At 40.3% G+C, this 22920-nt stretch overlaps 1 protein-coding gene across 1 annotated transcript in view; it reads right to left on the bottom strand.

Annotated features, from left to right (window-relative positions):
* Nucleotides 1–1147: 1147 nt before the first annotated feature.
* Nucleotides 1148–22920, bottom strand: part of LOC127096079 (uncharacterized) — a 64800-nt gene continuing 43027 nt past the window's right edge. Inside the window, exon 2 of the mRNA XM_051034699.1 lies at nt 1148–2041. Coding sequence (XP_050890656.1) covers nt 1148–2041 — 894 coding nt within the window. The remainder of the gene's footprint in view (nt 2042–22920) is intronic.

Raw genomic sequence — 22920 nt, 5'->3', positions numbered from 1 at the left:
TCGTACTTTTCCCTTTTCCCTTGGAAACAATAAAAGCCCGGTGGCGACTCTGGTTTAATTGATGTTAAGTTTATCCATAGCTTAATGGTCATGAATTTACCTCTACACTAACCATTGAGGGTACTTTGCAACTGTAAGGAATCCATCATCAAATTGTCTTTTGATCTCTTCTCCAATCTTCAAAGCCATGTTTGGTCTTGTTCTTCGGAGTTTCTATTTTATTGGCGAATAATCTGGTCGGAGTGGTAATTTATGAACAACAGTGTCTATGTCTAAATCGGGTATATCTTGATACGACCATGAAAACACATCCACATATTCTTGTAGAAGATTGACCAATCTTTCTTTGACGCCTGCCCCATGTGTTGTACCAATCTTGACCTCTTTCTTCGCTTCCTCAGTTCCAAGGTTAATTGTCTATACGTTCTCTTGATATGGTTGGAGATCTGTGTACTCATACTCAACCAATCTTGTCAGTTCGTTGGGAACATCACAATCTTCCTCACCCTCTTCTTCAGCTTGGTAGATGGGTGAATCAAAGTTAAGAGTGAACATATAGTCATTGGATTCAACAGGGTTTTCTTTTATTCTGCATGTTTAAATGATTTGCTTTTTATTAAAAGTAAAAAAACAAAGGAATGCAAGAGGAAAATGATTTTTATTTTAATAGTTTTGAAAGATTGTCGTTTTCCTTTAAAAGTGAAAGAGAACGAGCAGTAAATGAATAAATGGGAATTTAACAAAACACCTTCATTGATATAATCTTAAAAATGTAAAGGTGGCCCTACAAAATAGTCCAATAGCTTTGGACATATCTATGGAATTTTGAAAACAACAAAGAAAAAACAACAAATTACTTTGACAAAGGAAACATCTTTGGGATTTCAATCGCCTTCCAATTGTTCAAAGACACATCACATTAGTACACCAGGTTACTCAAATCTTCATCTTCAAGATCTTCATCAATATCATTGACTTGATATCCAGTGCTGACAAACACTTCTTGGATAGTCTTCGGACGTCCTTTGGTGGAGGTTGATGCTCCCTTCTTAACATTAGTTGGTTTGTAACCCCACCCATAACGGTCCAACTTTAGTTTGACATCAATAACATCTCCCCAACATTCGGGGCTTCCTTCCTCAATGGTTTATCTTGCTTTCTTCCATGATGCAAAAGATGTAATACCCTTCCCCTTTGGTTCTTTGACTTCCATAAAGACATCGTTGGCTATTTCAAGAGATTGGAAAGAAGTTTCCAAAGCATCCTCATCAGCCTCAATGTAACTGAATGAAGAGAGGTGGCTTACCATAAGATCTTCCTCATCGGACACAATCACCAATTTATCATCAATAACGAATTTCATTTTTTGGTGCAAGGTGGATGTCACGACCCTAGTGGCATGAATCCACGGCCTTCCAAGCAAACAACTATAATTTGGATTGATGTCCATAACCTGAAAAGTAATTTCAAACACATGTGGACCAATTAAGAATGACAGATCCACTTCAACTATGACGGTCCTCCTCGATCCATCAAATGCCTTGACAATTAATGCACTTGGCCTCATCTCAACCCCTTGATATGCCAACTTAGCGAGCATCCTCTTAGGTAAGACATTCATAGAGGAGCCAGTGTCCACAAGGACTCTTGATAGGGTATCTTCTTGGCATTTTACAGATATGTGCAAAGCACGGTTATGGTCTTGGCCATCCTTTGTCAAATCTTCTCTACTGAAGCTGAGATGGTTGCATGCTGTAATGTTGGCAATGACCCCATCAAATTGATCAATAGTAATGTCGTGAGTGACATGAGCCTGAGCTAACAATTTATGCAAGGCACTCCTATGAGTCGAAGAACTCATGAGAAGAGACAAAATGGATATCTTTGAATGAGTTTGATGCAGCTGATCAATAATATTGTAATCACTCTTCTTGATAATCCTCAAAAATCCAGTGTCTTCATCAGTTGGGATCACCCGTTTGCCTTTGTCGGTAACAGTGGTGGTGGTTCCTTTCAGTAGAATTGGTGAAGCCAAGTTAAACTAAGGGGTATAAATGCGACCACTATGGGTCATTCTTCTTCCCACTGCTATATCAGTGCTTGCAATCTTTAGACCTTCTTTCTGACCTACTTTCTCATACCTTTGGTTAACTACGTCCGTATCATACTTCCAAGGAACTACTTTAGTATTTGATCAGTCACCATTTATAGTAAGTTTTCATTACTGATCCGACGCAAAACAGAGACATTTGATACACCGTGCAAGCATTTAAGATACAATTCGAGTAGTTTTACTTCCGTTATGTTATTTGCGCATTTTTAATCTTTATGATGTTTTACTTTGTTTATCTTGATTTTATGCGTGGGATAGCTGTGTTATTGTCAGACAGATCCAGGTAGAAGAACCGGAGAACTCAAAACACGACAGTGCGAGAGTCCGGTACGCTAAAGAGCAGAAAATCCCGATACATGAGGCCTGACACGGCCATCCGTGTCAGCTGACACGGGCCGTGTCAGGGCAAGGGAAACAGCAGAAGAAAATAGTAGCCTGACACGGCCACCCGTGTCAACTGACACGGGCCGTGTCAGGCAGAAAAGTCCCCCCGTGTTGGGCATGCCATGGGCGTGTCAGGAGAACCAGTAGGCTGACACGGCCACCCGCGTCAGCACACGGGCCGTGTCAGCCCAAGCCCAATATTTCCAATTTTCTCGGGCTTTTCATTCTTCGGGCTTTGTGGAGACATCTTTGGACCTGTCCAACTGCTGCTGGGAACTTTCACTATAAAAAGAGGTCTTCTACCAAAGGAAAAATCATCTTGGAATACAGCAAACCACAGTATTGTGAAGCAATCAAGTATTACAGAGATCAAGGCATTTGGAGAGCTGAAGAGATTCATGAGCGGGAGCGATTGAAGATCAAAGTCATCCAATTACTTGTAATGTGTAATTTTTATCTTGAATTTGTTTTAAACAATATGAGTAGCTAAACCCCCCAATTCAAGGGGGTGTCCCTGATTTAGAATTGTAATGAATTTGAGTTTACATTTGCATTTATAATATTTTGTTTACGGTAACCTTTTGATGTGTTTATTGCTTTCTCTTTCGGACCAATCGAGATTGATCTATGGTTATCACTTAGGCTGGACCGCCAGTGATAAGGTTTTCATCAGGTTACTCTGCAGTAGATATCACCTAGGACTAGGGATACCCTGTATGAACCAGAGTATTCTTGATATTATACAGCTTAACTTCACCCTAATTGGCTATGGACATATGAATTAGGGTAGATTGATTAAAGGTTTTCTCACCAAGGACTTGGGAGAAAATACCCTTGAGAACAAGTAGTAATTGATATTTGTTGATGCAATAGTAACTCAGAGTTATTACAGGGATAAATCATACACCTTCCCTGGCATTGTTCATTTTTCTCTATAAACCCTTATTTTCATATTTCTTTATTATTTTCTTTTTACACTCAAAAAACCAAATTAATACTTTTTGTTTAATTGAATGATAATTTAAAACTCAATACTAACGTGCAGTCCTTGAGATCGACATTCGGGGGATTTCCCCATTATTACTATAACAGGCAAAATAGTACACTTGCTATTTTCTCGATCAAGTTTTTGGCGCCGTTGCCGGGGACTGCCAAAAATATAGAGTTTAATTTTATTTCAATTAAAATTTTGTTGCTCTGCAATAAAATTATTTTTCTGTCATTTATATTTTACTAACCAGTGTATGCGAGGAAAACCCTCAGCTGAAATTCTTTTTGACGCAGAGATCGAGAGAACCCTTCACAGAAGATGCAGAGAACAAAGAGTGGATTCTACAGAAGAAAGTACCTCGGATCAACCAGAAGTCAAGGAACCTATGGCTGAAGTTCCTCCAATTCCACCTCCTCCACCTCCGGAGAGACTCCTAGGTGACTATGGAGGTGCAAACGCACCGGGTGGTCGACTGACCATAGTTAACCAACCGGTGAATGTGACAAATTTTCAACTGCATCCTAGCACGATCAATCAATTGGAAAGAAAACCTTTCACCGGAAAGGTTAATGAAGATGCCAACAAACACCTGCAAATATTTTTGACCATGAGCACCACCTTGAAAATTGATGGTCACACTGATAAAGCAAAAAAATCAAGAATGTTCCCGTTCATTTTAACTGAAGACGCGGAAGAATGGTTCTATTCTCTCCCTGCCGGTAGTATCACTTCCTGGGAGGAGATAGAAACTGCATTCTTAAATGAGTATTTTCCAGCAGCAGTATTCCTGAGAAAAAGGTATGAAATTCTGAATTTCAAACAGAAGGATGGTGAATCATTGGGAGACACATACAAAAGATTCAAAAGGATCTTAGTCGCGTCTCCCACTCATAATATGGATCAGACAGAACAAATGGAGATGTTCGTTAATGGGTTGAAATTAAAGACAAAACAGTTGATTGATACAGCAGCCGGTGGCTCAACAAATTTCTCAACAACCACTGGTATCAAGAGGATCATTGAAGTAATAGCTGCTAACGAGCATCTAGGGCTCTATGACCGGTGTACCAGGCAGCCAGATGGGGTGATTGATATAAAATTAGAGACAAATAAAATCCGTCTGGAAGACACTGTTGCTGCTGAAGTAGACAAAAAGCTGAAAGCTATGAATATAGGTACTCAACAGGTCGTGCAGGTTCAACCAACTCAGGAGAGCACTTGTGAAATCTGTAATGGACCTCATCATACGGTCTATTGCTTTGCAACTCCCCAACAAATTGAAGAGATCAAATTCTTGAAGCAGAACAATCCCTACTCTAACACTTACAACCCAGGTTGGAAGAATCATCCAAACTTCTCCTAGAAAGATCAGAGAGGGAACGTTCCGCAACAGGGTACAGGGCAATATCAGACTCAGTATCAGCAACAGCAACAACAGCAGGCACCTAAAAAGGCAGACTGGGAGATTGCCATTGAAAACCTGGCATCTCAAAATAGGCAATTTGAACAAGAGACTAGAAACAATCAGAAAAACACCACCGCCTCCCTAAAGAATCTTGAAGTTCAGCTGGGGCAGATAGCACAGCAACTGGCAAGTTCTCGAACACCAGGTTCCCTACCAAGTGAAACAGTTCAAAATATGAGAGGTCAGGAGAATGTTAATACTGTCACGACGACAGAGAAAAAGGCTGCTAAAAAGAAAAAAAATTATATCACCGAGCGAGCCGACTAAAGAAGAAACTACAAAAGGAACTAAATCGGTGATTAAGTTGCCATACCCTCAGAGAATGACAAAGAAGGAACCTAGTGAGTCAGACTTGGAGAAATTCATGACAATGTTTAAAAGGATTGAGGGTCATATGGCCTTGTTTAAAGCACTTGAAAGGATGCCCATGTACAAGAAATTCATGGAAGAGGTAATGGCTGAAAAGAAACCAACCACTGAAGAACAGGTATCCAGTAAGGAACAATATAATGCAAACTCCCTGGAGAAGAATATTCCCAACAAACAAAAGGATCCAGGAACTGTCACAGTACCATGCACAATCAAAGAAAGAACCTTCAAAAAGGTACTAATAGATTCTGGAGCTAGTGTGAATCTGATGCCATTACCGATCTACCATAGGCTGGATATTAAAAATACCAGTGATATAAAGACCAATCTAAAGTTTGCGGATCACTCAAGAAAAGATGCATATGGTATAGCTGAAGATGTGCTGGTAACAATAGCGGACTTGACTTTTCTAGTCGATTTTGTAATCCTAGACATACCTAAGACAATGAGGCACCCATCATTTTGGGTCGACCTTTCATGAAGACGAGTCGATGCAAGCTCGACATGGATGAGTGCACGTTAACCGAAAGGAACGTTAAAAAGGAATTGTGGCACAAAGGAGTCCACACTAATACCAGAGACAACGTCTGAGTTGTAGACAAGAGGTGCAATAAGGTTTTAAACCTGAAATACCCCCCATTATAAGGGAAATGAACAGTCGAGCCATGCGACGTTAAACGAAGCGCTTCGTGGGAGGCAACCCATGCTTTTTATTTATAATTAGTTGTATGTGTCTGTAGGTATACAAGAGTCCCACAAGGAGGAGCCATAGGAACCAACAGTTAACCTGACAAGAAAACCAAAAAACAGCCAAAAGGACAGCCAGACACGGCCACCCGTGTCAACTGCCACGGGCCGTGTCAGAAGAGGGGAAATTTGGGAAGGATGCTTAAAAACAGTGGCCTGACACGGCCACCCGTGTCAGCTGACACGGGCCGTGTCAGGAGCACTGTAAGAAAAATGATTTTGAGGATAATAAAACAGTGGCCTTAGCTGACACGGCCCGTGTCAGCTGACACGACCCGTGTCAGGACCACTGTAAAAGAAGTTGGAAAAATGGTAAAAACAGTAGCCTGACACGGCCACTCGTGTCAGGCGTGCGAAATTTTTGAAATTTTTTTGAAAATTTTAAATTTTCGTGGGGCCCACCCACTTAAACCATTCTTAACCACTCTTTTTTCCTTAATCACTCATCATTATCAGTTTTTTAGATAACTTTTCATCACTCTCTCTCATACTTTTTCATCTTCTTCTCCCACTCTCTCACAAACTCCATTAAAACTCACTCACCTCACCACAAAAAACCCTACATGCAACCAAGCTCCACTCACCTATAGTCCAAACACCCTTCACAAATATTTCTCACCTCGCCGTTCCGGTCGCAACCACGGTTTTAGATTTTTCTAACTCAAAAGTTCGGAATTTCGCTATTTTTGTAGGTCCAAAATGTCCTCGAACAAAATCCTTACTAGAAAGCAACAACGTGCAGAGATGGCGATGTCCCGAAGGCGCCCGAGCCGGAATCCTAATCCCCACAATATTGTGTTTGACAACCCGGAGCAAGAGCTGCGTTACCAAATTCACCGGAAACGCAAGCTCACGTCGACCCGGTATATGTGTGAGAAGACTCTAACCGATATAGGGCTGAAAATTGAGGTAGACCGAATGTTCCACGTCTTAGGCATGCTCGAGTATATGAGTTTGGAGGCGCCTACCTACGAACACATTACTCTCGAGTTCCTCAGCACCTTGGAGTTCCAGCTAGAAAAGCGGTGGGTTAACACCACCAGGTATTATTTCGGCACCTTACGCTTTCGATTATTTAACAATTATCATGAATTGTCTGTTGCGGAGTTAGCTGCTATACTCCGAATCCCGCTGAACGGACCCGGAGCGGTCCCAGACGGGTTTTCCCCTAAGGATTTTTGGATCGCCATAACTGGGAGGATGGATTACTCCTCCAAAGGTGCAAAAGCATCGGGCATCCAGAATCCCTGTTTCAGGTACGCCTAAAAAGGTTTAGCCTACACATTGTTTGGTAGAGGCGACATCACTAGAGTAGCTACTCAGAGAGAGCTATTCTTCATGTACTCGATGGCTCAAAACAAGACCATCAATGTAGTTGCCTTTGCAGCAGACTAACTGGGGAGAGTCGGCCGAGCAAACTCCGGAGGCATTTCCGTGGGAGGTATGATCACCCAAATTGCATTGCATTTCGGGTATCAGGTTGTTTTACTCGAGGACACGCCAATCGCAGGTAATACTAAAATTGACATGTCTGCTCTAATTTCCCAAGGTGTGATTGCGGTTTCCCCTACCTATTATTCCGTCCTCATTCATAAACGGTTTATCATCGCTCTGTCGGATCCGAACAGAGTGGCTATCACTGATTGTGTGAATTGGTTGTATGTGAGCGCCGATCCCAATGTGGATGAGGGCCACGACACTGACCATTTTTATGCAGGTGACCAATTTGTAGATGATCAGGAAGAAGGAACGGCAATAGAAGAGGAAGATCCTCAAGCACCGCCTGAGCAGTTTGCCCCACAGCATCAGGAACCCAACCAGCAGGCGGCGGGTTCCTCATCTTGGTCAACTGACCAATGGGGCTGGATACAGACCGAAATAGGTGACTTGAGGACTGAACAGCAAAGGCAATGCATCGAGCAAGCCCGTTAGGGGGGCGATGTTGGATGAGATGAGCAGCATGATGCGACAGTTGATGTTGCATTTTTCGCAACCACCTCCTCATTAGGACCCTGTAAGTTCCCTCCTCCGCGCTTGGTCACAAACATTGTGGACAATGTTGAGTTCAAGTATGGGGGAGATTTTATGTCTTTTATTTGCAATTTATTTATGTTATTTTTACTTTTTAATTTTGTATTGAATTTGTCTGTTGAATGTATATTATGCTGCAAGTGTGTGTGTCAAGTCTGTGTTGACAGGTTGGAAAAGTAATGATCACAAGTGAGAGTGGATGAAAGATCACACCACTCACCATGGCTTGTTGTGAAGGATCTCCCCAGAAAGTGACACTGCTGAAAGTAAAGATCGGACGCAACGTATACAGCTTAACCGACACAAGTATCCTGCATACTTCGAAGTAAGAAAGCAATTGCACCAAATTAAGAAGCACTGTGGATCCTGTCAAAGCTGAACCAAACCAAGTGAGTCAGAAAAGGCCAAACACATTAATCATCATGAGCGTCATTCAGGTTTGTCTTTATCACTCTAAATTTGCGTAGACTCTCTGGGACTATCACTGCATGATACACACACTGAGGCACATTGTTTGTAATTAACCTCGAGCCTTTCTAGCCATCCCGCATTATTATATCCTTCATTAACCCCCTTTGAGCCTATATCCATTTTTTGTTTAAAACACCATGAATGTAACCATTGGTCAAAAACACTTCCTCACCCTGTTCAGAGTCATGAGAAGACATTCCAACTGTGTTAAAAAGCTAAGTTTGGGGTAAAAACCCCAAAAGCTCTCAAATCCCTAGAAAGTACAAAAACAAAAGAAAAAGAAAAATTGAGGAATCGAGAAAAAGAAAGAAAAATCGAACAATCGATGATTCAAAAGAAAAAGCACGGAAAAGGGCAGTCGGTAAAAAAATCAAGAAATAAGAAAAGAAAACCGAGGAAATAAAAGAAACAAACACAAGATGCAACATCGACTCTTAACCAAAATCCCCTTGTTTCCCTTTTTAATCCATACCCTAACCCAAGCCAAGCTACAACCCTAAAGACCTTAAAAGTGTGTGTTGTGTGTAGGTGATGAGAAAAGAGAGACTATTCAAACTTGTGAGTGATATTGTATACTTTGAATTATGAGTGTAAACAGTTTACCCCGAGAGAATTGGTGAGAATCTGAAATAAGCTGACAGGTGAAACGATGCTTTAAAGTGGAAGTGTGAGTGATGACTTATGAGGATGGGTAGGACTTGTGGAAGGAAAACGGAAGACGTTCGCGAATGATCTCAGCAGTGGTGGAAAGCATAAAGAATTCTGGGGAGTGGTACTGAAACATTACTTAGGACAAGCAATGAGCTAAGTTTGGGGTTATGATTAGTCACCATTTATAGTAAGTTTTCATTACTGATCCGACGCAAAATAGAGACATTTGATATACTGTACAAGCATTTAAGGTACAATTTGAGTAGTTTTACTTCCGTTATGTTATTTGCGCATTTTTAATCTTTATGATGTTTTACTTTGTTTATCTTGATTTTATGCGTGGGATAGCTGTGTTATTGTCAGACAGATCCAGGTAGAAGAACCGGAGAACTCAGAACACGACAGTGCGAGAGTCCGGTACGCTAAAGAGCAGAAAATCCCAGTACATGAGGCCTGACACGGCCACCCGTGTCAACTGACACGGGCCGTGTCAGGGCAAGGGAAACAGCAGAAGAAAACAGTAGCCTGACACGGCCACCCGTGTCAGTTGACACGGGCTGTGTCAGGCAGAAAACTCCCCCCGTGTTGGGCATGCCATGGGCGTGTCAGGAGAACCAGTAGGCTGACACGGCCACCCGTGTCAGCTGACACGGGCCGTGTCAGCCCAAGCCCAATTTTTCCAATTTTCTCGGGATTTTCATTCTTCGGGCTTTGTGGAGACATTTTTGGACCTGTCCAACTGCTGCTGGGAACTTTCACTATAAAAAGAGGTCTTCTACCAAACGAAAAATCATCTTGGAATACAACAAACCAAAGTATTGTGAAGCAATCAAGTATTACAGAGATCAAGGCATTTGGAGAGCTGAAGAGATTCATGAGCGGGAGCGATTGAAGATCAAAGTCATCCAATTACTTGTAATGTGTAATTTTTATCTTGAATTTGTTTTAAATAATATGAGTAGCTAAACCCCCCAATGCTAGGGGGTGTCCCTGATTTAGAATTGTAATGAATTTGAGTTTACATTTGCATTTATAATATTTTGTTTACGATATTGATCTATGGTTATCACTTAGGTTGGACCGCCAGTGATAAGGTTTTCATCAGGTTACTCTGCAGTATTCTTGATATTATACAGCTTAACTTCACCCTAATTGGCTATGGACATAAGAATTAGGGTAGATTGATTAAAGGTTTTCTCACCAAGGACTTGGGAGAAAATACCCTTGAGAACTGGTAGTAATTGATATTTGTTGATGCAATAGTAACTCAGAGTTATTACAGGGATAAATCATACACCTTCCCTGGCATTGTTCCTTTTTATCTATAAACCCTTATTTTCATATTTCTTTATTATTTTCTTTTTACACTCAAAAAACCAAATTAATACTTTTGGTTTAATTGAATGATAATTTAAAACTCAATACTAACGTGCAGTCCTTGAGATCGATATTCGGGGAATTTCCCCATTATTACTATAACAGGCAAAATAGTACACTTGCTATTTTCCCGATCAGTATTTGTCGTAACTGGTGCGAAAAAAACAACCGGCGAAAAAAGAAAACAGAAGAGTCGCCACCATTCGTTATTTATCCCAAAGGAGGGAAAGGAAACGATCGAAGAAAACCTGGAGAAAAAGGAAAAGACAAGGTCTCGCAACCAAATCTTGGGTTCGGGAGTCGATTATGCGAAGGGAAGGTATTAGCACCCCTACGCATCCGTAGTACTCTACGGGATCCACTCTTGTTATTCTAGTCTAAAGGGTGTAGGTTTATCTAAAGTATTATCTGCTAAAAGAAAGTCAAAAGGGAATGACTCGCAAGGATGTCGCATCCACTGCCTACGTATCTCATCTGAGTATGAGAATCAGAGTCTTCGTAACTCGGCTACCTATGGGCTAAAGAGAAGTGTTATCGCTAAGACATCGCGTTTTATGCCTATGTATCTCATCTGGAATGAGAATCAGAGCAAGACGTAGTTCGCCTAACTACGGGAACAAGGATCTCGGTTGCAACTGGGGCAAGAGAAAGGGAATGTCTCGATCGCAACGAGGGCGAGAGAAAAGAATCACAACAAGGGCGAAAGCGAGCAAGGATTAGTTGTTAGTTGTCAGTCAAAACCTCGGCAAGACATCACATATCGGGCCTACGTATCTCATCTGAACATGAGAATCAGAGTTATCGTAGTTCGACTAACTACGGGTTAGGGATTTCCATCTGAACATGGACTTATAGAAGAGGACACCAACTGTGTCAAAGGAAAGTGGGCAATGTGTTCAACATCCTAGCAGTAGGTATCACAGCTCGCTGAATCGAGTCTTAGGCAGTTACCTCTTTGTAATAGAACGGATTGACATGCCACGAGATCGGAGACGCACGGAAGGTCTAAAAGTGGGGAAGCTCTGCCCTAGAGTTGTCATGCAGTGTGGACCTATGTGTTAGGATTTACAGAGGGGAACATCTACCTAATGTTAGCATGCAAAGAATAAGGGAATTCTACCTATGTTATCATACAAAGGGTTCTACCTAATGGATGCTACCTAAACGGAACAAGAGTCGACGGATGGAGCAAGGAGAGGAACCAAGGATAAGGGTAGATGGCGATTCCAGAAGCAATCGACTTACAGGTAGATGGCGATGCATGAAGCAATCGACTTACAAGAGAAATCGCGATGCATGAAGCAATCGACTTACAAGAGGAGGGATGAATGTGTGTTGGTTCTGTTAAGTTTTGAAAATGATTACTCGACGTTGGATCAAGCTTTTGATCTTGTTTTGAAATGATTATCAAATGTTCGTTTTAATTCTTGTATTAACAGATGAATAAAGAATGAAATAATAAACATTATACACTTCATGGGAGAGGGATACATTTGTTATGAATGGGGATTGTTCATGGCAAATCAAACAATAAGAATATATGCCTCATACATCATACAAGTAGGCAATAGTTATCCAACAATAGATAAGTAAACAAGTGTATAATCCAATCAAAGAATCAAATAATGGAGCATTAAACAATTCATGGGAGTATGAACATGTTAAACAATCAAGCAATATTGAGCATGGATGAAAGAAACAAATGTAACAGATGATAGATGGATCCGACAGATGAAAATATCTACCAAAAGGGTTCACTGAATAATGTAATCGGGAAATGAGGTAAGGACCAAATAAAATCAAGATACAAGGTCTCTAATACATGGCATATGAGATGAACAAGGGAGGATTAAAAGATCTCTTCAATTTCCATAAGCAATCCCTAAGTCAAACATCGATCATAAAGAAGTCAACTGAAAATTCAAGTCAACTTAAAAATTATCAAATAAATAGCAAATTAATCAAGAAAATTATGAAAATTTAAAATAAATGAGGTGGGGTCAGGAAATCATCATCCCCCAAAAAGATTTTAAAAATAATGAAAATTGGTTATTGAATTCATTGAAATGAAACAAAGGTCAAACTAAAAGTCAACCAACAAGACTAGGTTAGAAATAAATCAAGAATAAATAGTAAATTAATCAAGAAAATTATGAAAAATTAAACTAAATAAGGTGGGGTCAGGACATCATCATCCCCCAAAATATTTTAAAAATAATGAAAATTGGTTATTGAATTCATTGAAATGAAACAAAGGTCAAACTAAAAGTCAACCAACAAGACTAGGTTAGTAATAAATCAAGAATAAATAGTAAATTAATTAATAAAATTATGAAAAATTAAAATAAATAAGATGGAGTCAGGACATCATCATCCCCCAAAAATATTTTAAAAATAATAAAAATTGGTACATAAATTAATTAAAATAAAACAGAAGTCAAATTGAAAGTCAACCAACCAAACTAGGTCAAAAATAAATCCAAAATAAATTGAAAATGAGAAATAAAATTCCAAGAAAAGGTCAGGTTAACCATGGGACATTGGTCAACCTTCATCCCAAAAATCAAAAAATAATTTGAAGTCATAAAATAAAATCAAGAAAAAAAGTGTGTTAAAATGGACCATTTGGAATAAATAATTAAAATAAAATATTAACATTAAATAAATACGAAAATAAAAATTAAATAAAATTAAATAAGACATTAAGAAATATGAAAAATATTTTTGGATAATTTTATGGACGAAGAAAATATTTTAAATAATTAAAAGCAAAACAGAAAAATGGATGTGAATTAAAAAGAAAATAAAAGTGGACATGAATGATGCTAATGGGCCAGGCGTGGGGTGTGAAGAGCAAAACGCATGGGCCCAGTCCAAACAATTTTAAGTCAGCATGTGAAACAACTAAAATGTACATTTTATTTTTTAAAAGCATGTGACATGGTTATCAATTGGGCAACTTTCATTAAGTCACTACAAGACAAAATACAAATAGATGACTATGATTAAAACATGCATGATGGATCTAACGACTCACGAAATGACACGGCATCATCTTCTTCATCCAACCAAACCCTAATGCCATGCATGAGCTAGGACATGTGAAACACAATGAATTTTTCCAATCTTCCACAACAAAATACAGGCACTATAGGGCACCAAATGAGATGAAATAAAAACCAAAGTTCAAGTATGGAATGTGTAGAATAACATGGTATCTTGTTTTAGTAGAAACAATAGCTTAATCATGGAGAAAAGTTGACCACAAGAGGTCAACATGGACACGGCTAAAGGTAAAAATTCAGCAACACAAATCGATAGCATTAACACAAGCATATGATTAACATGAAAATGAATATGATGATGAGCATGGTAAACAATGATAAGCCTAGCATGGTGAACAATAATAAGCATAGGTATACCATTCATGGCCATGGAAAAAAGAGTGATAGAGTTACCTAGTGATAGATGTGCCTCACTTTAAGAGCTGTTATGTGACCTCTTTGCCTTGCCTTGGTACGAATTTCCAATGCCCCCTTAGGTTTAGGGTTTGTAGCTTTTAAATAGTGGTGGATCAAGTGTTTCCATGGGCTTTTTAAATAAATGATATCCATGAGAATAAAAGTGTGAAGTGAGGTGTATTAGGGCATGTGAAATATTGTTATTTTAGGCCAAATTTAAGTGAGTAAATATCCAAAGCATGGCCACATGAGGAAGGAACGTGTGCTGATTTTATGCATGGCTTGGCAAGTAAGAAAACAATCCAAGATGGTGAATTTATGGCCAAGTAACTTGATGCTCAAGTCACCAATTGGAGAAATAATGCAAACAGTAGCAAGATATCATGGAGCTTAGCAACTTTCATGTTGAGCAAAAGTTGAAATGATGAATGGAAGAAGGTGAAAAATGGGCCTCAAGTTCAGGTTTCATCATGCAGAACTGGCTGGGCCAGTTTGGCCTAAAATCTGCATAGAAAGTCATGTCATGGTGCCCACTTTAGGTGAATGTATCTCTCAAACCATGGATCCAAATGAGATGATTCCAAAATGATGTGAAAGAGGACATGGAAAGGTACAATTGTTGTGAAGAAAACATTTTCAAATGACGTCTTGAAGTGCAAGTAAACTGGCCAAGAAGTCTTGACAAACTTTGAAGATTTTGGACTTAGAAATTTTTCTAAATGTCCTAAAAAAATGCCTCACTTTGACTAAGCATAACTTTCTCAATATTAATCCAAATGGAACAAACTTTATATCTCTAGAAAGCTTGGAACAAAAGGAACAACTTTCATGTTGGAGAAATTTTCAAATGGAGCTTTTATCTTGATAGAAAATGCACTTAAAGTGAGTGCAACAATCATGAAAACTTGCCATAAATGGAAAGTCAACCATTTCCAAATTAAGTAACTTTTCCAATTCCTGATTAAATGATGAATCCATGATCCAACCTTGATCAAATTTCACATGTAGGCTCCCCTAGGCATAAATTTTGAGATTCCACTCTCAAAATGTCAGGAGTTGACTTTTCTGACCCCATAGTTGACTTTTCCCAAACTGTCTGATTCCCGATTCTAATGATCAATTGAAGCACCTCTGGCTCAAATAAAGAGCTGATTTTTTGTATGTAGACCCTTGTGGACATATGGAGGTACATGAAAAAGAGTTTCACCCCAAGAATCAGAAATAAATTGATTTTAAACCAAATCCTAATTTAGGGCAAAATGATCAGGAACTGATTGCACTGCTTGCCAATGGATCTTTCTGAGATAATTGCGAATCTTCCTAGGCCAATATGCCTCTCCAATCATGACATAGATAAGCCCCTCTACTTCCAACCAAACATTTCTTGTTGCAGATAGCCATGAAACCCTAATCTCCTGATTAAATTCAGATGAACACTCCGATAGCTCTGAATCCTTCACTGATGAACTGTAGACCATAATAAGATGCCTGGAGACCTCCTGAGACCCTTGTGACTTGTATGTATAGAAAATGAAGTCCAAATCTCAACCTTGCTTTGTGTGGGATCCTTCTGTTAAGGAGTGATCAATCAAAACCTGATTTCCATGTCACTAATGCAGTATGCAATGAGTATGACCTAGTATAATGCTAATGAAGTGTAAAACATAATCCCATGCTTCCAGGAAAAATGAAGGGTAAATTTTGGGGTATTATAGCTGCCCCTATTCAATCAACTGGAGACCCGGAAGGAAGATAGCAACGACTTTCGCACTTTCGAGGTGTCGAGGGATTGAATACGATAAAAACCCAGAAATTTACACTAAAGTGAAAGATGAAGTAACAATGACTGTCAGAATCGGAAAAGAGGTGGTCTTGAAAAAAAGAATCCGTCTGGTATGGTGAGAGTTGGTCTGAACACCGAAAAAGGAATGTTAGCCTGAATACCAAAATAAATGGTAACACAGAAATAACCATGGCCTGAATGCCGCTCATCAATCTGAATACTGGAAATGACCTCGATCTGAGCATCGGAAAATACCAGATTATCAAACATCGGTCTGACACCGGGAAACTGGCCTGAATGCCACTTCGGTATGAACACCGGGAAACTGGCCTGAATACCACAAGTTGCATCGACCTGAACGTTGGAAACTTCTTTGATCTAAACATCGGAAAACTGACATGAATGCCACTTCGGTCTGAACACCGGGAATTGGCCTGAATGCCACTTCGGTCTGAATACCGGAAACTTGCATGCCTGCCAGTATCGGCAGAAATAGGGAAAATGACAATTGAGGTGGCACGTGGGCCAACGACCCCTGTTGGGAATAATAAAGGATAAGTTATGAACAAACTTTCAGTCTGAGTACTAGAGACAAACTTCTGGCTTATCACTTGGGATACCAAGAATGTTTTATGCTTTTCATGCGTATGTTTGAATTTTTCATTAGCGTAATGCTCCATGAAAATGGAAATGTTACGCGATTTGGGAGGATGCAATGCGATATGATTCTACATGCAGGGATGCGAAATGCTAGGTTAGAGAGAACACCAAGTCGAGGCAAAAAAATTTGCTGGGGAAATGATCACAATCTTCTGGACCCTGGCAATGCTGTTGGAGATACACAGCATAATGAACTCTGTGGGGAAATGACCAGCCACGCGGTGTTCTGGCAATAACAAAATACTGAGCCTCTGACTAGGGAGAGAATGGCACTGAGAGCTTGCTGCTGAGGAAAGCGACGGTGGTTCTGGCAACCATAATCTACGAGAGAGACGACTCAGCCGGGGAAGCAAAACATTGATACGGTACCGAGATTCTGCTTCAAGAAAGGAGACCACGGATCTAGCGTCGAGATCATCGATCTGGCATCGAACTTTGAGGAGCAGTTGCTTCTGCTGGGAAGATACAGTCTGGCACTGTCAACTCCACTGGGGATATACAGTCTGGCACTGTCAACTCTACTAAGGAGTGTATAGTCTAAAACACACGCTTGGGGAAGTACAGTAGTGAGAACCTGTTGGGGATTGAAGAATCCAATGCTCGGATCAGCTCTGTAGGGATAAGAAACCAAGTACCAACAGCTGAAGAAAAACATCTGTGATCATCTGCTGGAAACCTTAAGGAAATGCCCCGAGTGTTCCTGTTCTGAATAGACGATCCAAAGCACTTAAAATTTATAGCAATTTTAAATGTTTATTGAGCATGTACCTATAAAGCTCTTATGTTTCATGATGCAATATTTATCAAAAATTCGGACGTCATCTTTGCAAACAAGACAGTAAAATGAAAATGAACACGGAGATATATTGAATAACATGATTTTATTAATTGAATGGCCTATGAATAGGCATTTACATCAGGAAGCAATCCCTGGAAAGAGGCAATTGCATAAAAGATAAAAAAACAGAAATTAATCTAATGGCAATGTGAAATGGATTTCTATCGGCCAATTCTGCTATGACTCGCTCGTCTTCAAGATCCTCCAGATGATCAGCTTTCTGGAAAAAAAAATGATTGGATTATTTCCTATCCTTCGAAAGTTTCCAGTTATCGACACGAGATGAGATTCAGAACTACTCAGAACACAGTCATTCACTTAATCCCTAACTTTTGCCTGGATCGCCCTTTCGGGTTTTCAATCCACCGGGATACCCATTTTTGCCTAAGTTGCCTTTTCAGGTTTTCAACTTACCGGGTGTACAATCTTTTCATTTTTAATCCCTAACTTTTGCCCGAACCTTTTTCATTTTCTTGGTTCGTCGGGATGCCCATTTTTTGCCTGGATTATTCTTTTTATTATTCAGAGGGTCTATTTTATGCGATGTATTTTTTAACTGCGTCTGAGTTCACAGGGGAAGTGAAGTCTTCACCATTCATAGTTGCAAGTATTAAGGCTCCACCATCAAAAATCTTGGTAACAATATATGGTCCATCATAGTTAGGAGTCCATTTGCCCCTGTGATCTATCTGAGGAGGAAGGATCCTTTTCAACACCAAATCTCCAACTTGGAAGCGTCGAGGACGCACTTTCTGATCAAATGCTCTCTTCATTCGGCTTTGATACAACTGCCCATGACAAATGGCTGCCATTCGCTTCTCTTGATAAGACTCAACTCGTTAAACCTTTTTCGAATCCATTCAGCTTCGTCTAACTTGACATCCAGCAGGACTCTTAGAGAAGGAATCTCCACTTCAACAGGTAGGACTGCTTCCATACCATACACAAGGGAGTAAGGGGTTGCCCCGGTCGATGTACGTACTGAAGTACGGTACCCATGCAAGGCGAAGGGTAGCATATCATGCCAATCTCTGTACGTAACGACCATCTTCTGCACAATCTTCTTTATGTTCTTATTTGCTACCTCAACAGCACCGTTCATCTTAGGACGATAAGGGGAAGAATTGTGATGCTGAATGTTGAAGTTCTTGCATAACTCCTTCATCATTTTGTTATTGAGATTAGAACCATTATCAGTAATGATTCTTTCGGTAATCCCATAACAAAAAATAGTTTCTTTCTTAATGAATCGGGCAACCACATGTTTGGTGACCTTCGCAAATGACGCTGCTTCGACCCACTTGGTGAAATAGTCGATGGAAACAAGGATGAAGCGATGCCCATTGGAAGCAGTCGGCTCAATCTTTCCAATCATATCAATGCCCCACATAGCAAACAGCCACGGTGAAGACATCACATTCAGAGGATTTGGCGGCACATGCACCTTATCAGCATAAATCTGGAATTTATGACACTTCCGAGCATATTTGAAACAATCAGATTCCATGGTCATCCAGTAATAACCCGCTCTCAACAATTTCTTAGCCATTGCATGTCCGCCGGCATGAGTACCGAAGGAGCCTTCATGAACTTCCTACATTAACATGTTCACTTCGTGTCTATCCACGCATCTGAGCAAAACCATATCAAAGTTCCTCTTATACAGCACATCGTCTTTATTCAAGAAGAAACTGCCTGTCAATTTTCTCAAAGTCTTTCTGTTATTGTTGGATGCCCCTGCAGGGTACTCTTGATTCTTCAGAAAGCACTTGATGTCGTGATACCAGGGCTTGTCATCAACTACTAGTTCAGCAGCAAACACATACGCGGCCCTATCAAGGCGCATAACATCAATCCTGGGAACATAGTTCCACTGAATCACCTTGATCATGGAGGATAGAGTAGCAAGAGCATCTGTCATCTGGTTTTCATCACGAGGTATATGATACAGCTTTACTGTTGTGAAGAAAGTCAACAGTCTTCTCGTGTAATCTCTGTAGGGGACCAGATTAGGCTGGAGAGTATTCCAATCACCATTCACTTGATTGATCACTAGAGCTGAATCTCCGACGATGTCCAGAGTCTTGATTCTCAAATCAATGGCCTGCTCAATACCCAAGATACAAGCCTCATACTCAGCTTCATTATTGGTGCACTCGAAAGTCAGACGAGCGGTGAAAGGCATGTGGGCACCTTTCGGAGTGGTAATGACAGCACCAATTCCACTTCCTTTGGCATTGACGGCCCTATCAAACATTAAAGTCCAATTTTCATCAGGATCAGGTCCCTCCTCAACAACTGTCTCTTCATAGTCTTTCATCCTGAGGAATATGATGTCTTCATCCAGAAAATCAAACTTCATCGACTCATAATCATCAATCGGCTGCTGAGCAAGATAGTCTGAAAGAATACTCCCTTTGATGGCTTTCTGGGATGTATACTGGATGTCGTACTCTGTCAGTACCATTTGCCAACGAGCAACCCTTCCGGTGAGAGCTAGCTTCTCAAATATATACTTGACTGGATCCATTTTGGAGATCAGTAAGGTTGTGTGAGTCAGCATGTATTGTCTTAATTGCTTAGCAACCCATGCAAGTGCACAACATGTCTTTTCAAGCATTGAGTATCTCGACTCGCAATCTGTGAATTTTTTACTCAGGTAGTAGATGGCATGCTCTTTCCTACCTGTCTCGTCGTGTTGACCGAGAACACAATCCATGGAATTATCAAGTACTGTCAAATACATAATCAGCGGTCTCCCTGGGACTGGAGGCATAAGGATTGGAGGATTCTGCAAATACTCTTTTATTTTTTCAAAATCCCTTTGGCAATCATCATTCCACCTGATAGCCTGATCTTTTCTTAACAACTTGAATTTTGGCTCACACGTGGCTGTTAGGTGAGAGATGAACCTTGCAATGTAGCTCAACCTCCCTAAGAAACCACTGACTTGTTTTTCTGTTCTTGGCTCAGGCATTTCTTGTATTGCTTTTACTTTTTCAGGATCCACCTCAATCCCTTTTTCACTAATAATAAAACCCAGCAGTTTTCCAGATCTCACCCCAAAAGTACACTTGTTCGGATTAAGCCTCAACTTGAATTTCCTTAAACGCTCAAACAGTTTCTGCAAATTCACCAAATGTTCTTCTTCCGTCTGAGATTTGGCAATCATATCATCAAGATAAACCTCGATTTCATGATGAATCATATCATGGAAAAGAGTTACCATAGCTCGTTTATATGTTGCCCAAGCGTTTTTCAGACCAAACGGCATCACCTTGTAGCAGAAGGTGCCCCATGGGGTTATGAAAGTTGTCTTCTCCATGTCTTCTGGTTCCATCTTAATTTGATTATAGCCAGAAAAGCCATCTATGAAGGAGAATACCGAGAGCTGGGCCGTGTTATCCACCAAAACATCGATGTGAGGTAATGGGAAATCATCTTTAGGACTAGCTCTATTCAGATCCCGGTAGTCAACACACATCCGTACCTTTCCATCCTTCTTAGGTACTGGAACAATATTTGCAACCCATGGCGGATAATTTGTAACCGCTAGAAACCCTGCATCCAACTATTTTTGCACTTCTTCCTTTATCTTGACAGCCATCTCTGGTCTTGTTCTTCTGAGGTTCTGCTTGACCGGAGGACAATCCTCTTTGAGAGGCAAATGGTGTACCACGATGTCTGTGTCAAGCCCTGGCATGTCCTAATAAGACCAAGCGAAGATGTCAACATACTCTTGCAGTAATTTAATCAGCCCCTTCTTCACATTATCTTCCAAAGCAACCCTTATCTTGATTTCTCTCTTGACGTCCTCGGTACCGAGATTAATCACTTCAATAGACTCTTGATACGGTTGAATGACCCCTTTCTCCTGTTTCAACAACCTGACAAGTTCTTCAGGGAGTTCACAGTCTTCATCACCCTCTTCTTCAGCTTGAAAGATTGGATTTTCAAAGTCGAAGCGAACCGTAGTAGAACTGTTATCAATAGCATCCGGTGACGTGCATCTGCATGGGTGATGGTATGTGCTTATGAGTGTGAACAAGGAGTGAAAACTAAACAAAACATTGCCAAATATATATATATATATATATATATATATATATATATATATATATATATATTATTTTTTTGGAAACTGCAAAAATTGAAAGAAAATGAACAAAATATTTGAATGCAAAAAGACGTCCTTTATTTATGATAAAAAATGCAGGTATTCACATAGATGAGCCCTAAAATGAGTCATTACGCCCTGGGCGGACCGTAAGACTTGGATATGCATGAATAAACAAAGAAAATTACTCTTCAAGAAGAGTGACTTGGATAATCTCTTCAGAAGACCAGTTGCAGAGAACTTCACCCTGGACCCTTGGAGGCACCCAGTTGTCAATGTCGCAATCACTATCCTCATCTTTCCTTGTTGATTGCAGAGACTTGGCCATATTGAATGATGCCAGCACTAGAGAAAGTAATCGGCCCCTGACGAGTCTGAGGCGTTGAAGTTGTAGAAATCAATACTGGCTGATACCCAATCCCAAACTTGTCTTCCTTCACAGGTAAATCCAACAGACGTCCCCAACCGGGAGCAACACCTGAATTTACCAAGGCATGTGCCTGCTTGAAGGACGAAATAGAGATACCTGCTTCAACCTCTTCCACTGGAGCTGCATCCTTGACTTGAACTGCCTCAAAGACCTGACACAAAGTCTCATCAATCTCACCTTCTACCTCTACATACTTGAACATAGACAGTGAAGGAGAATAGCCATCCAAGGCGCAGCGGAATTTAAAAATTTCTCTATTTAGTGATCCTTACGAATGGGCATGATCAGTGATAGAATCGTTACCTCTTGTGTCGATCACGAACGTTGAACGATGACAACGTCTCTACTCAGTCCACACGAACGGGTTCCTTCAATCTCAGTGCTAGCTGGTACAAATGAAGGCTTTGAGTGAGAGAGAGAGGGGAAAGAAATTCCAAGTCTCTACTTGAATTTCAGTCTGAGTGGAGTGACAATGCTTCTACCCAAGGGGTTCTATTTATAGAACCACTTGTGTGTGCTTCAAGCTAAAAAGCCCACTTAAGTGTATTTTGGCCCATATCTCATAATATGCCAAAATCACTTAAGTATTTGGTACCTTACCATATTTCGTCTCCCACTTAAGTGCACCGTACCTTACGGTGTTCCTTAGTTACTCTATTTCTCATCAAATCCGTCCTTTGTGTGTGACCCTGTAGGTTTTCGCGACGTTGGCAATTATATTAAATCACGCATTTAACATAATAAACAGTGAGCGGTATCTAGCAACACATCACTGCTACCCAAGTCACGAAAATGTCATGTGATATGACAAAACCTCCTGTGATAATAATTATGTGTATAATTACCCCTTTGCCCTTATGTCTCTATTGAACACAAGGTATAGACCGTGTCACCCTTGTCCAGTTCAATATTGGGCCCATAGACATTTATCCTGTTACGCAGGATGGGCAAATTCCATCTAGGACACTCATGTCCCTCAGCATGCTTTGTGGAGTACTCATCAACTGTCTTTATGGTTATCCAATTACGGAC

The sequence above is a fragment of the Lathyrus oleraceus genome, chromosome 6 (assembly GCF_024323335.1).
Source record: "Lathyrus oleraceus cultivar Zhongwan6 chromosome 6, CAAS_Psat_ZW6_1.0, whole genome shotgun sequence".
Taxonomy (NCBI): domain Eukaryota; kingdom Viridiplantae; phylum Streptophyta; class Magnoliopsida; order Fabales; family Fabaceae; genus Lathyrus; species Lathyrus oleraceus.
The sequence above is the reverse complement of the archived record's forward strand: the minus strand, read 5'-3'. Positions and strand labels throughout refer to the sequence as shown.